This window comes from Oppia nitens, unplaced genomic scaffold (assembly GCF_028296485.1).
Source record: "Oppia nitens isolate AA-2021 unplaced genomic scaffold, nextdenovo-longstitch-racon4-pilon3 scaffold7_pilon_pilon_pilon, whole genome shotgun sequence".
Classification (NCBI taxonomy): domain Eukaryota; kingdom Metazoa; phylum Arthropoda; class Arachnida; order Sarcoptiformes; family Oppiidae; genus Oppia; species Oppia nitens.
The window spans coordinates 633,704-650,214 of record NW_026533251.1 but is presented as its reverse complement, the minus strand read 5'-3'; the positions used below and the strand labels follow the sequence as shown (position 1 = coordinate 650,214).

Genomic DNA, 16,511 nt, shown 5'->3' with positions numbered 1-16,511 from the left:
TTAAATATTTTATGTTTTAATCATATWATTAATTAATAATTTTATATTTATGTAAATATTAAATATAATTATATAATAAAAGTAAAATTAGTTTTAAATATATTTTTATATTTTGTTAATTTAAAAACCAATTAAAATAATTAATAAATAATTGTAATAATACTTTTAAAAATTATTATCTTTGCAAATAAATATTTACAAATYTAACAAAAATTAAAAAGATCTATTCATTGWTAAAATGTTAGATAAAGTTTATTAAATTAAAAATGTATCTATTGAATATTATTTYAATTAATTGTATTGCAGTATAATATAAAAAATAATTATATGGTTTTGTATTTTTAATAAACACCCTGTAGTTTTATTATTATTATATAATATCGGATATTATTAGCATGGTTATAGTTTGTTTAATTTTTAAACTACTTAATATATTTTATGTTTCTTATTTTAAAGACTAACCTTGAAATTTTCAATTAAAAAACATTATCAATGATTGATAAATAATAAACAATGATTATATGATTATTACWATTATACAGTAATAATAGGTTATATAAAATGTTGTCAGGTGCACTGAGGACAGGCAGATTGAAGGCCATTGAATATAAGTTTAGATAAGTACAGACTTTGGATATTTTTAAATTATAAAATAATTAATATCTTTCTAAGTATAAAATATGCAATAACTGCTGTATAACTATAATTTTTTTGAGTGTTGATTTGTTTTTATTGATTAACAAAACAACAAATTGTTTAGATTTATAAAAAACYTTTTTTTAAGATACATTACATACAGTGCAGTATTCTTACATTTACTGTATTTGAATGATAAGATAATTTACTGATGTTATTAACTAAGTGTATTGCGGACARTTAGTTATCAGTGATTTACACTAAAATTACTATTTATAAACAACTTGTATATAAATGTATGAATTTAATTTATATATTATATTAGACAGTTGCAAATAGTTTTAATTTGTATGAAAAATTAAATAATTAAAATTAATTTTTCTATTGTTTGCATTTAAAAAGATTAACCAAATATTTTTTCATTCATTAAAAATAATGTCAATTATAACATATTTATTGTCATTGTTTTCGTTGGATTTGCGGACAACATTTATTACAATACTGATCGGTTATTTAGTGTATAAATTGACCAAATTTTATACACAGTATTATCGACTACCTCCCGGACCATTTCCATTGCCACTATTGGGAAATATATTATGTATGTAATATTATTGTTACAATTAATTGTTTTTTCAAAAATAACATTATTTTTTTTAAACATATATAAATCAGTATTTAAAACCAAATCACATTTCGATGATGTTATGCGACAATTGACAAAAAAGTATGGACCAGTATTTACACTTTATATGGGAAATGAACCACAAATTATGATAACTGATCCACTGGTAGCTCGAGAAACGTTCAATACCAACACATATTATGTGTTTTTTCAATTATAATGTGTTTTTCCAATATGTACCGTAATACCAACACATATTATGTGTTTTTTCAATTATAATGTGTTTTTCCCATATGTACCGTAATACCAACACATATTATGTGTTTTTTCAATTATAATGAAAAAATGTGTTTTCCAATATGTACTGTATTTTTAATATACGTTTATATATTTAATAGTTATTTTAATTAAAATATTTTATTTAAAAAAATTTTTATTTGAGGTAATACGGTATCATTTTTATATTTATTTTAATAAAAATATTATATTTTTTAAAAATTTTATTTGAGGTAATACGGTATCATTTTTATATTTATTTTAATAAAAATATTATATTTTTTAAAAATTTTATTTGAGGTAATACGGTATTTTTAGTTTATAAAATATTTTTTATAATAATATATTATTTAATAATATAAAACAATATATTAAATATTACTAATTATTTATTTTTTTAGAGTTTTCTGGACGACCCTCATCATATTTTGGTAATAATAATAATACAGTAATTAATATAGAAAATAAAAATTTTAGAATTAAATTTATATTTTTTAGTAAATATAATATAAATTATTAAGAAATTTATTAAATAATTCAATTTATTATTATTAATAGCAAATATGTTTTCAAATGAAATATTGTATTTGGGCAGACGTGTACAGATTTGATAATATTTGGCATTTAATATATATATATTGTTATGTCGGGTGCGTGTGATAGCTTGATTATGGCCAAATGTGATTGACTAGGGAAGCAGTGATAATTGATAGCCAATGATGTCTACCAACTTACACCCAAACACAACATACAATCGTCGCCGATATCACTCAGTGATTAGTAGTCGGCAATGACTACGATAGTGACCACAATTGATAATAATGAAGACAACACCAGATATAAGATAATAATTTATTGATTGAATTGAATTATCATTAAAGACAGTAATTGACTGAACACGTGAACTGAAGTGATTAGTAATGAATTGTGTGATGTTTTCATATGAATGACAATAACTTGAAGTGATATTATAACGGATATAATATTAAATACAATGAAATGAGTGTATATATATATATATAGTATTTACAAACGGTTAAAAGTATTTTGAATTGATTGGTTGTAATAATATTGAATGATAAGTGAAATGATATTTGAAATAATAAAAGTTAACATAAATAATTTTTAATGTTTTAGAATATATATATATAATTTTTTTATAATTTAATAATATTTACTAATAATTTTTGTTTTAATTAAAAAAATAGAAAATATTCAACAAATGAACGACTGGTTAACGTTGCTGTCGATAGTGTTGACCGTACAGTGAAAAAGATGTTAACACTGGAGGGTACAGACAAACCGTTTTCGGCAAACAATTATATATACCTTTTGTTTTTAAATATATTAGCCAACAGTACATTTGGCCATAGGTTAGAAAATCTMTATAWTATTATTTAGTATTAAAATTAATTGTTATTTAAATATTTGTTATACAGCTATGATTTTGATGAACCAGAATTCAAAAAGTTATTATATATAATAAGAGATTTTCCTAAAGAAGCCGGAAGTAGAGTACTTTTGTGGGAGTTTTCACCACTTATACGACTAATTGACTATAAAATGGTTACAAAACACAGACAATTATTCAGTGAAATGATAGAAATATCTGAGAAAAATTTCAAAAAACATTATATAGATTACGATCAGAATATTGAACGCGATTTTTGCGATGCACTTATTTCGGCTAAAAATGATGCGCTCCGGGAGGGCAAGGAATCGGCACCATATCTTACAGATAATAACTTAGTAATGGCTATATTTGATATATTTTTTGCCGGCACCGATACATCTCAGCGAACATTTCAATGGATGTTATTAATTATGTTATACTATCGAGAGATACAAAATAAATTAAGACAAGAAGTCGAGTCATTAATTGGTGACCGAATGCCAACACATGAGGACAGACATCGATGTCATTATATAATGGCATTTATATCGGAAATACTGAGATTCAGAAATGTTGTGCCAACCGGTGTCTTTCATAAGGCAGTTGTTACGAGTAAAATAGGTATTTTTAACTTTAAATATTTATTTAAATAATTTTTATAAATATCATACTATTTTATAAAAAAAAACTTAGAGGAACATACAATACCAGAGGGAATGTCCGTATTTGCATACCAGGGAATTGTATTGAGAAACGATGACAACAAATATTGGACTAATTCTAATGACTTCAAACCCGAGCGCTTTCTCAATAGTGACGGCCATTATATGACAACCCGTTCGCCGGCATTCATACCCTTTGGTGTCGGACGTCGTGTATGTTTAGGTGAAAAGTTAGCCATCGCTGACCTGTTTCTTGTTTTGGTCAGATTCTTGCAAAGCACTCAAAAATATGATTTAGTTTTGGAGAATAATAAAGGCATTGATGTCGATCCCAATGATCCCAATTATACTCCTTTCGATTATAAAATTATGTTTAAAACAAAATAATAATTATTAAATTAAGTTATTATAATTAATTAATATCTTTAATTATATTTCAAATATATATATTTTTTACTAAAATATGTAAATATTTTTTTAAATAAAATTATTAATAAAAACAATTACATTAAACAAAATCTAAGTTTTAATAATCTAAAATTAACGTTACTCTTAAACTAAGTTATAATTAATAAAATATTATATATATGTAAAACTTTAGTTGAGTTTTACCGCAATTGTTTATTAGGCGCACCAATACATTAAAAAACTCATTGTATTTAAAGCGGTTAAGGCAATCTTATAATGGAGAGGTTTGAATTTGTTAGGGGAACTCAGATGTTGGCCGATCGGTATCCCAACCGTCGGCATCTAAACACTTGACAATAAGTAACACAAGACAGTAATCAAACAACAAAACTATTTATTATTATTAACTTAAACACAATATTATATATATTTAACATAACTAAGCGACTAAATTGCTAAACATTAACAAAATAATTATTTAATATACAGTATTGTACGGTATGGCCACTATGTGTGCCGTCCGTTTAAAAGCAAAACTTAAATATAAACTTAAAATATAAAAAACAATAGAATTAAATGTTTAGTACTTACGGAACGACATCACACGTGTCGCCCGTTTTAGAGTTAAATAACAACTGTCTTTAAAATACATAAAAGTATCTCTATTTATACACAAAAATATCTATAAAACTACTCAACAGTATTGGGAAAATTACTTATAAAATATTAATCATTAAATTATATTCAAAACTAATGGAAAATACCTAAAATATATATACAATGTTATAGTTTAAACTTTTGACTCTAAAATATTATACAAAAATATCATAAACTTGTAGTCAAAGCTAACAATCCGTTACATATTTTAAAATTATTATTTTATTTAATTATGAATTTGTTATACATTTGTAGTTAATATGTTGCAGTCGTAAGCACTGGCATATCAAAGCATAAAAGGTATGGTCAGTGCTATCCCTTATATAGGGATTTAAGTCAATAGATTGACCCTTAAAATAGTCGGCAGTTATTTGAAAAGTAATAAAGTTATAGAAAGTAAAATATTTTCTATTATTGGCAAAAATGTTAAATTTATGTCTATTTGTTAATTAAATTATTACTTATTTTCTGTGAAATATTTCTATATATAAGTTATCATTAAATATAAAGTAGATATACTTTATATATATATAATTATTGATTAATAATAAATACTATAATAKGTTAAATATATTCGGTAAAATATTATAAGTTTTATATAGAAATGTATTATTTTAATCTTAATCATTTTAGTGTGTGTTATCTTAAAAACAATTTTTATTTTTAATAATAAATAAAGTTATATTTCGCTATTTTGTATATTAGTATTTAAATTAAATTATTTATAAAAATTATGATTATATTCTTATTGTTTATAAAATTTATATAATACAATATTATTACTAATGTATTTTTACTACAGTACTACTACTAATAATAATTAATTGACAAAAAGTTTTTAGTTTTTAAAATACCAAATATATTTAAACATTTATGATCATTAAAACACAAACATTATTAAATAAATAATAAATAATAAATTGTGTATTTATTGTTAAATTAACTACTAATCATTTAGAAAATACTCAAAAAATGAATGACTGTAAGCGATGCTATTATTTCGGCTAAAAATGATGCGCTCCGGGAGGGAAAAGAGTCGACACCATATCTTGTTGACAACAATTTAGTATTAGCTATATTTTATTTATTTATTGTCTTTTTTGTTGTTTATTACTATTTATAAATCGGATACTATTTTGTATAACTTTATTCATAGCAATTCAACCCAAGATTATGATTTACAACTTGTATAATACAAGTAATGATAAGTAATAGTTATATACATTAGATACCAATCCCCAGGTGTCTCATCAGTATATTTGGTGTAAATTTATTGAAATGTTTAAAAAATACTTTTTATTCATTTATTGATTGAATTATAAATATTTATTATATAATGTATTATAAATATGACATTTTTATGATATAGTTTTAATTTACAGTATGTTATTAATGTATTAATTTTATTTGGTAGTTAATTTAAATTTATTTTTATTTAATAATTATAATAATCATTAATAAAAGTTTATTAATCTTTTAATATAAACTAATTTTATTGTTTTTTCTTTTATTTAATTATTTTTATAATAATATTAAACAATTAGACTTTAGAAAATTTAAAAAAAAATAATTTGTTGTTATATTATGACTAAGAAAAAATAACATTACTTGTTTAATACCAGTATATTTAATAAGTTTTGTTAAAAAATTATCATTAAATATAATGTATTGCATAATAAGTAAATTTAATCGATGGGATGATACTGTTGTAAACAGTATTAATGAAATGTTAACATAAAAATAAAAACATTTTTTATATACACTATATTAAACAAGCAATGTTTAGAAAAAGCATTATATTATTTAATATAATCTATTTATACTAAAACATAATAACATAAAACATAAGTTTATTATTATATTATATAAACATTTATTCCATTGAAAAGCTTAAAGTTTAATACTTTATATACTGTAAAGTATATATACATTTTGATTACATGAGTCATAACCCTACCTAAACATACTATAGAATACTTGATGATCGGGACAGGTATTACAACAAACTACTTGTACTCTCTTTATCTTTAAGTASTTAATACATTGGTATTACAATAATAAGAATAATAATATTTCTAATAGCGTTTTTATTAAAACATATGGAAAAATAAAACTTATGTAATATAGCAGCTTAATGTCTACTGTATATGTCTATGTTTCTCGGGAAAGGTATGTGTAAGGTGTTTAGCGCACACACACACAAATACATACCTGTACTCCAATACACAATATAGACAATCATTATTCGCACGTTTCTCTCAGTGATTGTCATGGAAACCATTGATGTGTATCGACTTGTGTCAAAAATAAATACATATATACATAAATGTATATATATTGTATAGTACTGTACATACCGTTCCTCATATTATGTAATATTATATCTATGCATCTAAAAAAATTGTAGCTATTAAAGATTAGTTTGAAGTCAATACTTTTAAAAACATTATCATACATTATAAATACAATAAGATACATATGAATAATATAAATTTATATTATAATATATAAAAATCATTGTTTTTCACTAAAAGTTTTTTTCTTCAATTTTTTCAGTTACTGCTAAATGATTTTGTGTTTCACAGAAATATAGATATACAGTATACTCAAACATATCAAATATATTGTATTTTTACAAACAATAAAGTGCTATATTTATTATGCAATACAATATATAAATAAGTCTTGTATAATATTGTTTGTGTGTGTGTGTAGCGCACAGGTAGCTCATCAATAGAAAAAAAGGTGAGACAACCGTCTGTGCTCTTATACCTCATTATACAGTAATACCAGAGCTCTTGAAAAGTCTAGTTTTTTGGTGCACATAGTATTCATTGTATTATTATTTGGTATTTACCAGAACCGCCCCCTCTAGTCTAACATCCCAGTCCTCTCTCTCTCTCTCTTTCTCTCTCTTCTTACAATGATTCAATTATATTAGCCATCATCAGAGGCCACATACATAAGCTGCTGCTCAATATAGTCAATATTGAGCTAATTGTTTGATTAGACACTTCAAGAAAGTGGATTTTGTAATTAGTTTTTTTTCATTCATTGATTTATTCAATATCCCTATTGTGTGGGTGAGTGCACACCCGTAACTGCAATAAACAAAAATAGTGTCTATATTTGAGTTGTGTCTTCTGTAGTATATATGTAACACTATTGCTAACAGTGAGATAATTATACCACTGGTGTGTGATTAATAAAATTATACTTGTTGATTTTTCAAAATAGTGAAACTAATAAAAAATTAATTAATATTAATATAACATTTATACCAAAAGTTTTTTAATAGTATTTAAAATTGTATAAATATTTTCAACTAACAAATATTTATATATTATATTTAATTTTATAAAAGTATTTTTGTGTTTGTGTTAAAAATTTATAAAATATTTTATTATTAATTATTAAAGCTAACAATAAGAAAAACAAATTCAACTTAAATTTGTGATTTCATTATTAGTACAGTATATTACTTAGTAATTTAAAATAAAAATGGTAAGTATTTTATTTAATAACTTATTTAATTATTTGCTTATGAATAATTGAAAAATAATAATTTATAGTTTAAATAATCAATAGTAATTTTAAAATATTTTAATGTTAATTATAGAGTATTATAATTTATAATATTATAAACATTTTGTGAAATTATGAGACTATTTGGTTTTTGTAACATATTTATTATTAAAACTCATCGATTGTTTTTCAAAAATATATCGATAATATTAATGAAGTTTTTTATATATAATAAATTATAGCGTATTGACATCAAACACATTAATTATTAATGTGAATATTATTATTGTATTTTGTAGAAACTATTATAATGATAAATATTAAAAGATATTTTATATAATTTATAAATATATAATTTTTCTATATTGATATATATTCATATTATACGGTACATTAATAATATAACATAATTATAAAAATTTAATTATTTAATCAATAAAACAATAAGAATAAATTCATAGTAAATGTTAGCAAATTTTATTTTACTAAAAAACTATTATTTTTGTTTCAATAATAATCTCATTAATATTTTTATTATTTATTTTTTTTTATTTTTTCAACTATTATGTATATAATAGCTTTTTCAAAATGTAGTTATCATAACTAATTTTAAGGTCCAAATTAAATTATGCTTTAACACTGCTTTAAAGGAAATTAAATATTTCAATAAATTTTACACAAAAAAATGAGTTAAATATATAAAAAAATATCGTGACTACAAATTTTTTTATCATACTATTAACTGATCAATATTTATTAGTTTTTAAAATACATACAATTTAATGGTTTAATATGTTGAGTAGAAGTAGTAATTGTTTTATTATTAATTAAAAATAATACTTTAGAGAAACACCTGTCAAATATGTTGAATACACCAAAACATTAGTTTATTTTTTTAAAAAAAAGAGAAACTTATTTCATATAAAAATTGATTTTATTTTTAAAAATATTGAGAGAAACATTTGTGTAAACAACGCAAAATATTTTTTTAAATTTTGTTATGATATAATTGTTTTATAAATAATTGTGGGTTTAATTATTAGACTTGAATGTGTATTATTTTTATAGTAAACTTGTCATTAAATAAAATATTACATCTTAATTATTAGTTGTAATTATTTAAATTTGATTTTGTTTTGATGTTTTACAACAATGTTATCCTTGAAATCCCTGTTTTGGACAAATATATGACACTATCATTATAATGAAGTTTATAATATATTTAAAATAGTATTTTTACTAAAAATATAAAAAAATAAATATAATGGTAGTTCTCAAATTAATTTTTTATTAATAAACTAGAGTTAATATATTATGGATGAAATGGTATGTATTATAAATTGTTAGTGTTTAACTATATGCAATATTACTTTTTGTAATATATTATTAGCTGATATTTAATACTGTATATTATATTACACTTAAACTAACATTTTTACAATTCAATTTTAATATCTTGTTTTTAAAAAGATTTAAAATATTATAATCAACAATAAATATTTTTATTAGTAAAAGATTGATTATGTTATTGTAATTTTAATGTTAGCATAAAATTGTATTTACTATTTAAAAAGTATTATTCTGTATAATTACAATATATTTTTAACAATAAACAATTATTGTAATGACATTTGTATGAAAAAATCAATGTCATTGTGATAAACTTGAAAATATATTTTTTAGATATTAGAACATTACGTTTATTTCATAATTATAATTGAGATATTTTTTTAAATAACATGTATCCGGGATTAATTTTAAATTTTTGCTTAAGTGTGATTAAAATAAAGATAATAATAATTACTATAAAAAGCTTTATTAATAATAAAAATAAAATTATAAAAACAAAAAATAAATCATCACAAATAAAATTTCAATTTTTTCTAGACGTTATTCATAAAATAACAGAAAAAAGTATTTTTATTGTAAAAATTTTCCCGGAATTATGATTAATAGCTTTAATAATATAGTCATTAATATTTTTGTCTTGTTTTAAAATATATGAAATAATCAGAATATATAATGTTATTACTAAAAATAAATGTATATAAGTTATATGTTTCTTGAATAAATTGCTTATTAATTATAATACGTAATACTGATTATGTGAAAACTTCAATTTAATTAATAGTGTATACAACTATTATACAGTATTTATATTATAGAGTTAGTAAAAGTATATTTTAAAAATAACTAGAAAACATTAATGTGAAAATTGACAATTTTTTTGTTTTTTTATTACAATAAATATTATTTTTTAAATTTAAATAATTAAAATAATTAAAAGTATAAAATTTATTAATTTTTAAATATATCATTTTTATAAATAACAATTTTCAGTATCTAAAATATTAAAATTTTATATTTCTATATATTCAATATATAGATTAACTATATAAAATATGTTATATATTAAATTTATAAAATAATTATTATTTAAATTATTGATGAATTATTTATCAAAATTAGTATTGCTCAAAATAACAATTATTTACTAATATTTCATATACTGTTTATATAGCAGAAAGTTTTAATATATTATTATAGTATAATATAAAATATATATACACTATAGATATTAAATCATATTAACAAAAATATTACTTAAATTAGTTAATAACACGACAAGTATTCATTAATTAGAAATATAGTGTCAGTTTTTTTTCCATATGAATTAATAATAATAAAATTATATTTGTAATAGTATTAGTATAGTTTATTGGCATTTTAAAAATTATAAGTTATTTTATTTATTATTTATTATAATTATTAGATTATATAAATAAATTAGCAATAAATTATTTAAAATTCTATATATATATTGTATATAGATATATATCATATATTTATAGTTATTTTAAATATACTGTATCATTAATAATTCATTATCATTATTATTTTTACTATACATTTGATTTTATCGATTAAAAAATAAATATTTAATTCAAATTAAAAAATATTCAAATTGATAACAAATTATTGTTAATAATTAAATAACTAATTATTTGACAATAGAGTTATTTTATTTATATTCATATAATAATTGTTATAACTAACTGAACTAACACTTAATATCAGTCACATTGACAAACACATAGAGCACCTGTCGGTTCTGAGACATAGATCACTAGCTCTTAATAATCGTAACAAACAGTATAGTAATATAAAACAATTTTAGTTGAGTTTATAAAAAGTGTTTTTATTTTATATATATATATATATACCTGTATATAGTTTTTTAAATAAAGTTTTCTTTCAAACGAAATGCATCAGTAAATCGTAAAAACAATATTAAAAGTAGATAACCTTTTTTTGTTGTTTTCCTGAACTTCAAGTATGTTTGCAAAGCACAGGGAGGGTACTAAAAAAATCAGATATAGTTTATAATCGATAATACTATTATAAATATTGTTTATTTTCATAAAGTTTTTATATGGTTATGAATAAATGTAGAAAAATGTATGTAATATTCAATATTTGTTTGAAAATAGCATTTAGTTTATAATATAAAACAATTAATTTTAATAATTAATTTTTTGAACATTTTTGCAGAATATATATATATATTTAATTATTACTGTATTTTGTATAATCAATAGCGGGATTAGACTGTAATATCAGCAATAAGCCAACACATCTTTTATTATTATATTTAAAAAAAAGATTTTCATTTGTGTTTTTTTAAACAAAAACAACTTTTTAAACAAAAAAAAATACACAAATTTTGACAATCAATTTGGAGTCAACTTTTTTGACACTTTTCTACATTAGTTTTAGTTTCTTTATATAATTCATGTCAAAAACTGATTTTTATTGTTAGTTAGATTTGTTGTGTTTTTCAATAGACATGTATAAACATTTTGTGGTTATTTTAGCAAATTTTGGTCTATAATTTAAAAGTTTTGTTAAAATTTTAAATATAATATTGAGTACAATTGTTTTTATTTTACAATATTGTTAAGTATTTTTGTTGTTATTTTGCTGTTAATTATTGTATTTTTAACAGTTTAGTTGTTGATTAATTTAAATAATTAAAAAAATTTCTAAATTTATAGTGATATTTAAAATATTTTTTTGTTGTTATAAAATATGTTAAATAAAATTATTAATTATATATATTATATATATTTGTTTGCTATTTAATAAAAATTAAATAAATAAATAAAAAACTACCCGTTATTTGGATAGCAATGAATGGCAAACGACATGTGCGGCACTACTAATCATAATTTTGATAATTACTATTAAATAATAATAATCATTAATTTTATTACCCGTTTAATAGCGTGAATGTCTATCAATACATGTGGGACAGGCAGGTGTCCAAATGGGAAACGCCTGTTGGGAACTATATTGTCTGGAACACGGCATACAACCCGACGGCCAGATGCCCAGCGACAAGACCATTGGCGGCGGCGATGACTCGTTCAATACGTTTTTCTCGGAGACGGGTAGCGGTAAACACGTACCGCGTGCTGTGTTTGTTGATTTGGAGCCTACAGTAGTGGACGAAGTACGCACCGGTACCTATAGACAACTATTTCATCCGGAACAACTTATTACTGGCAAAGAGGACGCCGCTAACAACTACGCGCGCGGACACTATACTATTGGCAAAGAGATTGTAGATCTGGTAATCGATAGGATTCGCAAACTGGCCGATCAGTGCTCAGGACTTCAGGGATTTCTCATATTTCACTCGTTTGGCGGCGGAACTGGCAGTGGATTCACATCACTGTTGATGGAAAGACTGTCCGTTGATTACGGAAAGAAAGCCAAACTGGAGTTCAGTATATATCCCGCACCTCAGGTCTGCATTATCAGGTCTTGTCATCGGATGTGACCATTAAATGGTTAATGTTATCACTGATGTTCAGGTGTCGACAGCTGTGGTGGAACCGTACAACTCGGTGTTGACCACTCATACGACACTCGAACACAGCGACTGTGCCTTTATGGTGGACAATGAGGCCATCTACGACATATGCCGACGCAATTTGGACATTGAGAGACCAACTTATACAAACTTGAACCGTTTAATTGGCCAGATTGTGTCATCTATTACAGCATCCCTGCGCTTCGATGGCGCCCTCAACGTAGATCTCACAGAATTTCAGACTAATCTGGTGCCGTACCCGCGCATACACTTTCCGTTGGCCACGTATGCACCGGTGATCAGCACTGAAAGAGCATATCACGAACAGTTGACAGTGTCTGAGATTACAAATGCTTGTTTTGAGCCGCAAAACCAGATGGTTAAGTGCGATCCCAGACATGGAAAATATATGGCCGTATGTCTGCTTTATCGGGGAGATGTGGTCCCAAAAGACGTTAACGCGGCCATAGCGGCCATCAAAACTAAACGTAGTATACAGTTTGTCGACTGGTGTCCAACCGGTTTCAAGGTATAATTTATATTGAAATTTGTATAAACATCTAGTATGATAATCAATTCTATTGTATTTTTCTAATGAGCACAGGTAGGCATCAACTATCAGCCGCCAACTGTAGTTCCCGGCGGAGATTTGGCTAAAGTTCAGCGCGCCGTCTGTATGTTGTCCAACACTACAGCGATTGCCGAAGCGTGGGCCCGATTGGACCATAAGTTTGATCTAATGTACGCCAAACGGGCGTTTGTACACTGGTATGTAGGCGAGGGTATGGAGGAGGGAGAGTTCAGTGAGGCCCGCGAGGACTTGGCTGCACTGGAAAAGGATTACGAAGAGGTTGGCATCGATTCGGCTGATGGAGACGCCGATGCCGGCGATGAATACTAGACGATATATTAAATACTATATCAGTGCTCACAGTTCGGCACAGTTAGCACATCCGGTTTGTGGTTAATAGCACTACATTTCCAATTTACAAATTAGTTTAATTTCTAATTACAGTATGTGTCACATTTACATTATAAATTAACTATACAATAGTTACCGTACTGTTTATGGTTAGCAAAAAAATATAATTATAGTATTTATACAATTTAATATATATATATATACATTTCTTTTTAGTTATTAATTCTATGAATTAACTAATATATTATACTATTCAATATGCATTAAATAAATTTATTGCAAATTATTAGCTTTTATTTAGAAAAAATTTAAATATAAATTGTTTGTCATTATTATTTTATGGGATTGGTTAGCGTGCATTCATAATAAGATTTACAATATTATATACAGTATAAATAAATTAAAAAAAATTAAATAATAATTTATACTTAATTTCTATTTGGTTTATACTATTTATCGCCTAATTATATTATTTAATACAAGTTTTAATTGTATTTTTTTAATATTCACATTTATTGTAATTCATTAAGTTTTACTCAATACTAGTATGATATACAATCATTTACAGTAAATATAATATAATATTTAGCATTTATATTTTAATTATCTTTATTTAATTTTTACATTATAAAACTTTTATATTATTATTTTATATCTTAATTAAAAACTCGATAAAGCATTTGTGTGATATTAATTAATTTAATTATGAATAAAATATTTAAAAAATAGACTGTTTTATTTATTTTATAGTTTATTAATAAAAATTTAAAATACTGTATACTAAAAACAGTATAAAATTTTAAAATATAATTTTTGATCAATTTTATCTTATTTTTTATAAATTATACTAAAACAAAATTACGGTAAACTTTAAACTTGAATATTATTTTCTAAACTAATAAAAACAGTATAATTTATTAAAAAATTTATATAATATTATTTATTATTATTTATTTTATTATGAATTGATATCAAACTCTTCGCCATATTTTTACGGCAATATTTTTAGGCCGCACTTCACCAGAGCTTACTTTAAAAGCAACGGGAAATCCATTATAGTGTCCGTCCGACCACTGGTTGTTTGCATGGATTGCTTCTTCATGGATGTCCTCCACGTTTGGAAGTCCGTGCATACCATAGCTTTTGACACCAACCAAATGTGGTGCCTGCGGCTCCTGTATCTCTCCAAACCTACCCGATTGTCCACCCATTATACGCAAAAACAGACCTTCATAAGCTTGACTGATATCCAGCCAATTAAATTGAGGCCAAATGTCCGACGGCTTCATTTGGTCGGGCAGTTGGATATATATGTAGCCAAACGGTACGTAATTTAATTTTGTTACTAAACAATAGAAAAAATAATATGTTTTAATATTTGTAAAATTATACAATATTTACATTAATTTATTTTTGTTGTTCAAGAGATTGTAATATATATTTTAATGTATAATAATTATATTTAATATACAAAAATACCTTTTTGTTGTTTGAGTTGATTTATCTCAGTTTTCATGTATTTAATCATATCGTAAGCTTGCGATGGAGTCCATGGCTGTCGGCGCTCACAGAGTACCAGATTTTGGGTAAAACACGACACGTCCTCCCATTTGCCGACAAACTTTTTGCCGTTGCTTTTCTCATAATCGCCTAACACCTGATGCTCTGATGGCGATCTGATATGTATACATGGCTTGAGGTATCGGGTGGGTCGACCTCGAATCCAGTTGGCGTATAGCACCCGACGTTTGGCTAGTTTTCCTCTGCGATCTTTGTATGTGTCAGTAGATCTGCCAATCCATACGTTTTTGTACAGGTTTTTCGTAAAGAAAAGGTAGCTATTGATGAAATTTTGTTCACCGGCTGATTCAGGTATAGCCAATTGGATGGAGACATCCCTTCCTTTACCAGTTAATGTATGACATATTTCTTCGGCTTCGTGTTTGGTAACAGTTTTGTTGATCAGATAATAAGATTTATTATCCTTATAGTGAACCCAATTATCTGTATATAAATAATTACAGTACAAATATTAATAAATTAATATATATATATAAGATATTATTTATATTAATAAATAATTAAAATAGTTTTTTTTTATTCATAGGTCATAAATACATACTTTCATTATATTGAAAATGACAACATTTTTTGTTGACTACTGACTCTCTATTAATATCTGTTTGAAGTGACCTAAGTTCAGGTGAGTGCCATAGTTCACCGTCACCTGTAGTATATATATAATACATATATTTCAAGTTAATATCAAAATATCTATAAATATTAATCAAATAAAAAACCTGATATGTCTTCAATCATTTCAATTTTGTCCGTATTTGAAGCAATTAATAATCTATCATGCTCAAAATTGGGTAATGAGCTAGGTTCATTCAATTTAGGACTAGTTATCTCAAATAACTGTTGTTTATTATTGAGATTATTATTATTATTAATTTTATCATTAATCAATAATTGTCTAATTTTAAGCTTTTGTGGCATCGCTTTGCTCTTCAAACCAATAATTGGTGTTA

At 23.8% G+C, this 16,511-nt stretch overlaps 3 protein-coding genes across 5 annotated transcripts; 2 read left to right on the top strand and 1 right to left on the bottom strand.

Annotated features, from left to right (window-relative positions):
* The first annotated feature begins 2,753 nt into the window (after positions 1-2,753).
* Positions 2,754-4,645, top strand: LOC128963280 (steroid 17-alpha-hydroxylase/17,20 lyase-like). Its single transcript, XM_054309784.1, has 4 exons — positions 2,754-2,910; positions 2,977-3,551; positions 3,624-3,963; positions 4,585-4,645. The coding sequence occupies exons 1-4, from the start codon at positions 2,813-2,815 to the stop codon at positions 4,643-4,645; spliced, it is 1,074 nt and encodes a 357-aa protein (XP_054165759.1). The 5' UTR covers positions 2,754-2,812.
* A 3,454-nt stretch (positions 4,646-8,099) lies between these two features.
* LOC128963154 (tubulin alpha-1 chain-like) lies at positions 8,100-15,053 on the top strand. 3 transcript variants are annotated; one of them, XR_008484654.1, is made up of 5 exons: positions 9,483-9,508; positions 12,468-12,992; positions 13,060-13,587; positions 13,663-14,014; positions 14,990-15,053. XR_008484654.1 is itself a non-coding variant. In XM_054309644.1 (4 exons), the coding sequence occupies exons 1-4, from the start codon at positions 8,159-8,161 to the stop codon at positions 13,957-13,959; spliced, it is 1,353 nt and encodes a 450-aa protein (XP_054165619.1). In that variant the 5' UTR covers positions 8,100-8,158; the 3' UTR covers positions 13,960-14,172. The 3 variants fall into 3 exon arrangements, 2 of the variants coding, with proteins under 2 accessions (XP_054165619.1, XP_054165618.1); XM_054309644.1 differs by lacking the exons at positions 9,483-9,508; positions 14,990-15,053 and adding an exon at positions 8,100-8,161 and having other exon boundaries at positions 13,663-14,172; XM_054309643.1 differs by lacking the exon at positions 14,990-15,053 and having other exon boundaries at positions 13,663-14,172.
* Positions 14,952-16,315, bottom strand: LOC128963279 (uncharacterized). The gene is made up of 4 exons (XM_054309783.1): positions 16,281-16,315; positions 16,103-16,207; positions 15,460-15,984; positions 14,952-15,325 (listed from the first exon to the last, which is right to left on the bottom strand). The coding sequence occupies exons 1-4, from the start codon at positions 16,297-16,299 to the stop codon at positions 14,952-14,954; spliced, it is 1,023 nt and encodes a 340-aa protein (XP_054165758.1). The 5' UTR covers positions 16,300-16,315.
* Positions 16,316-16,511: the final 196 nt, after the last annotated feature.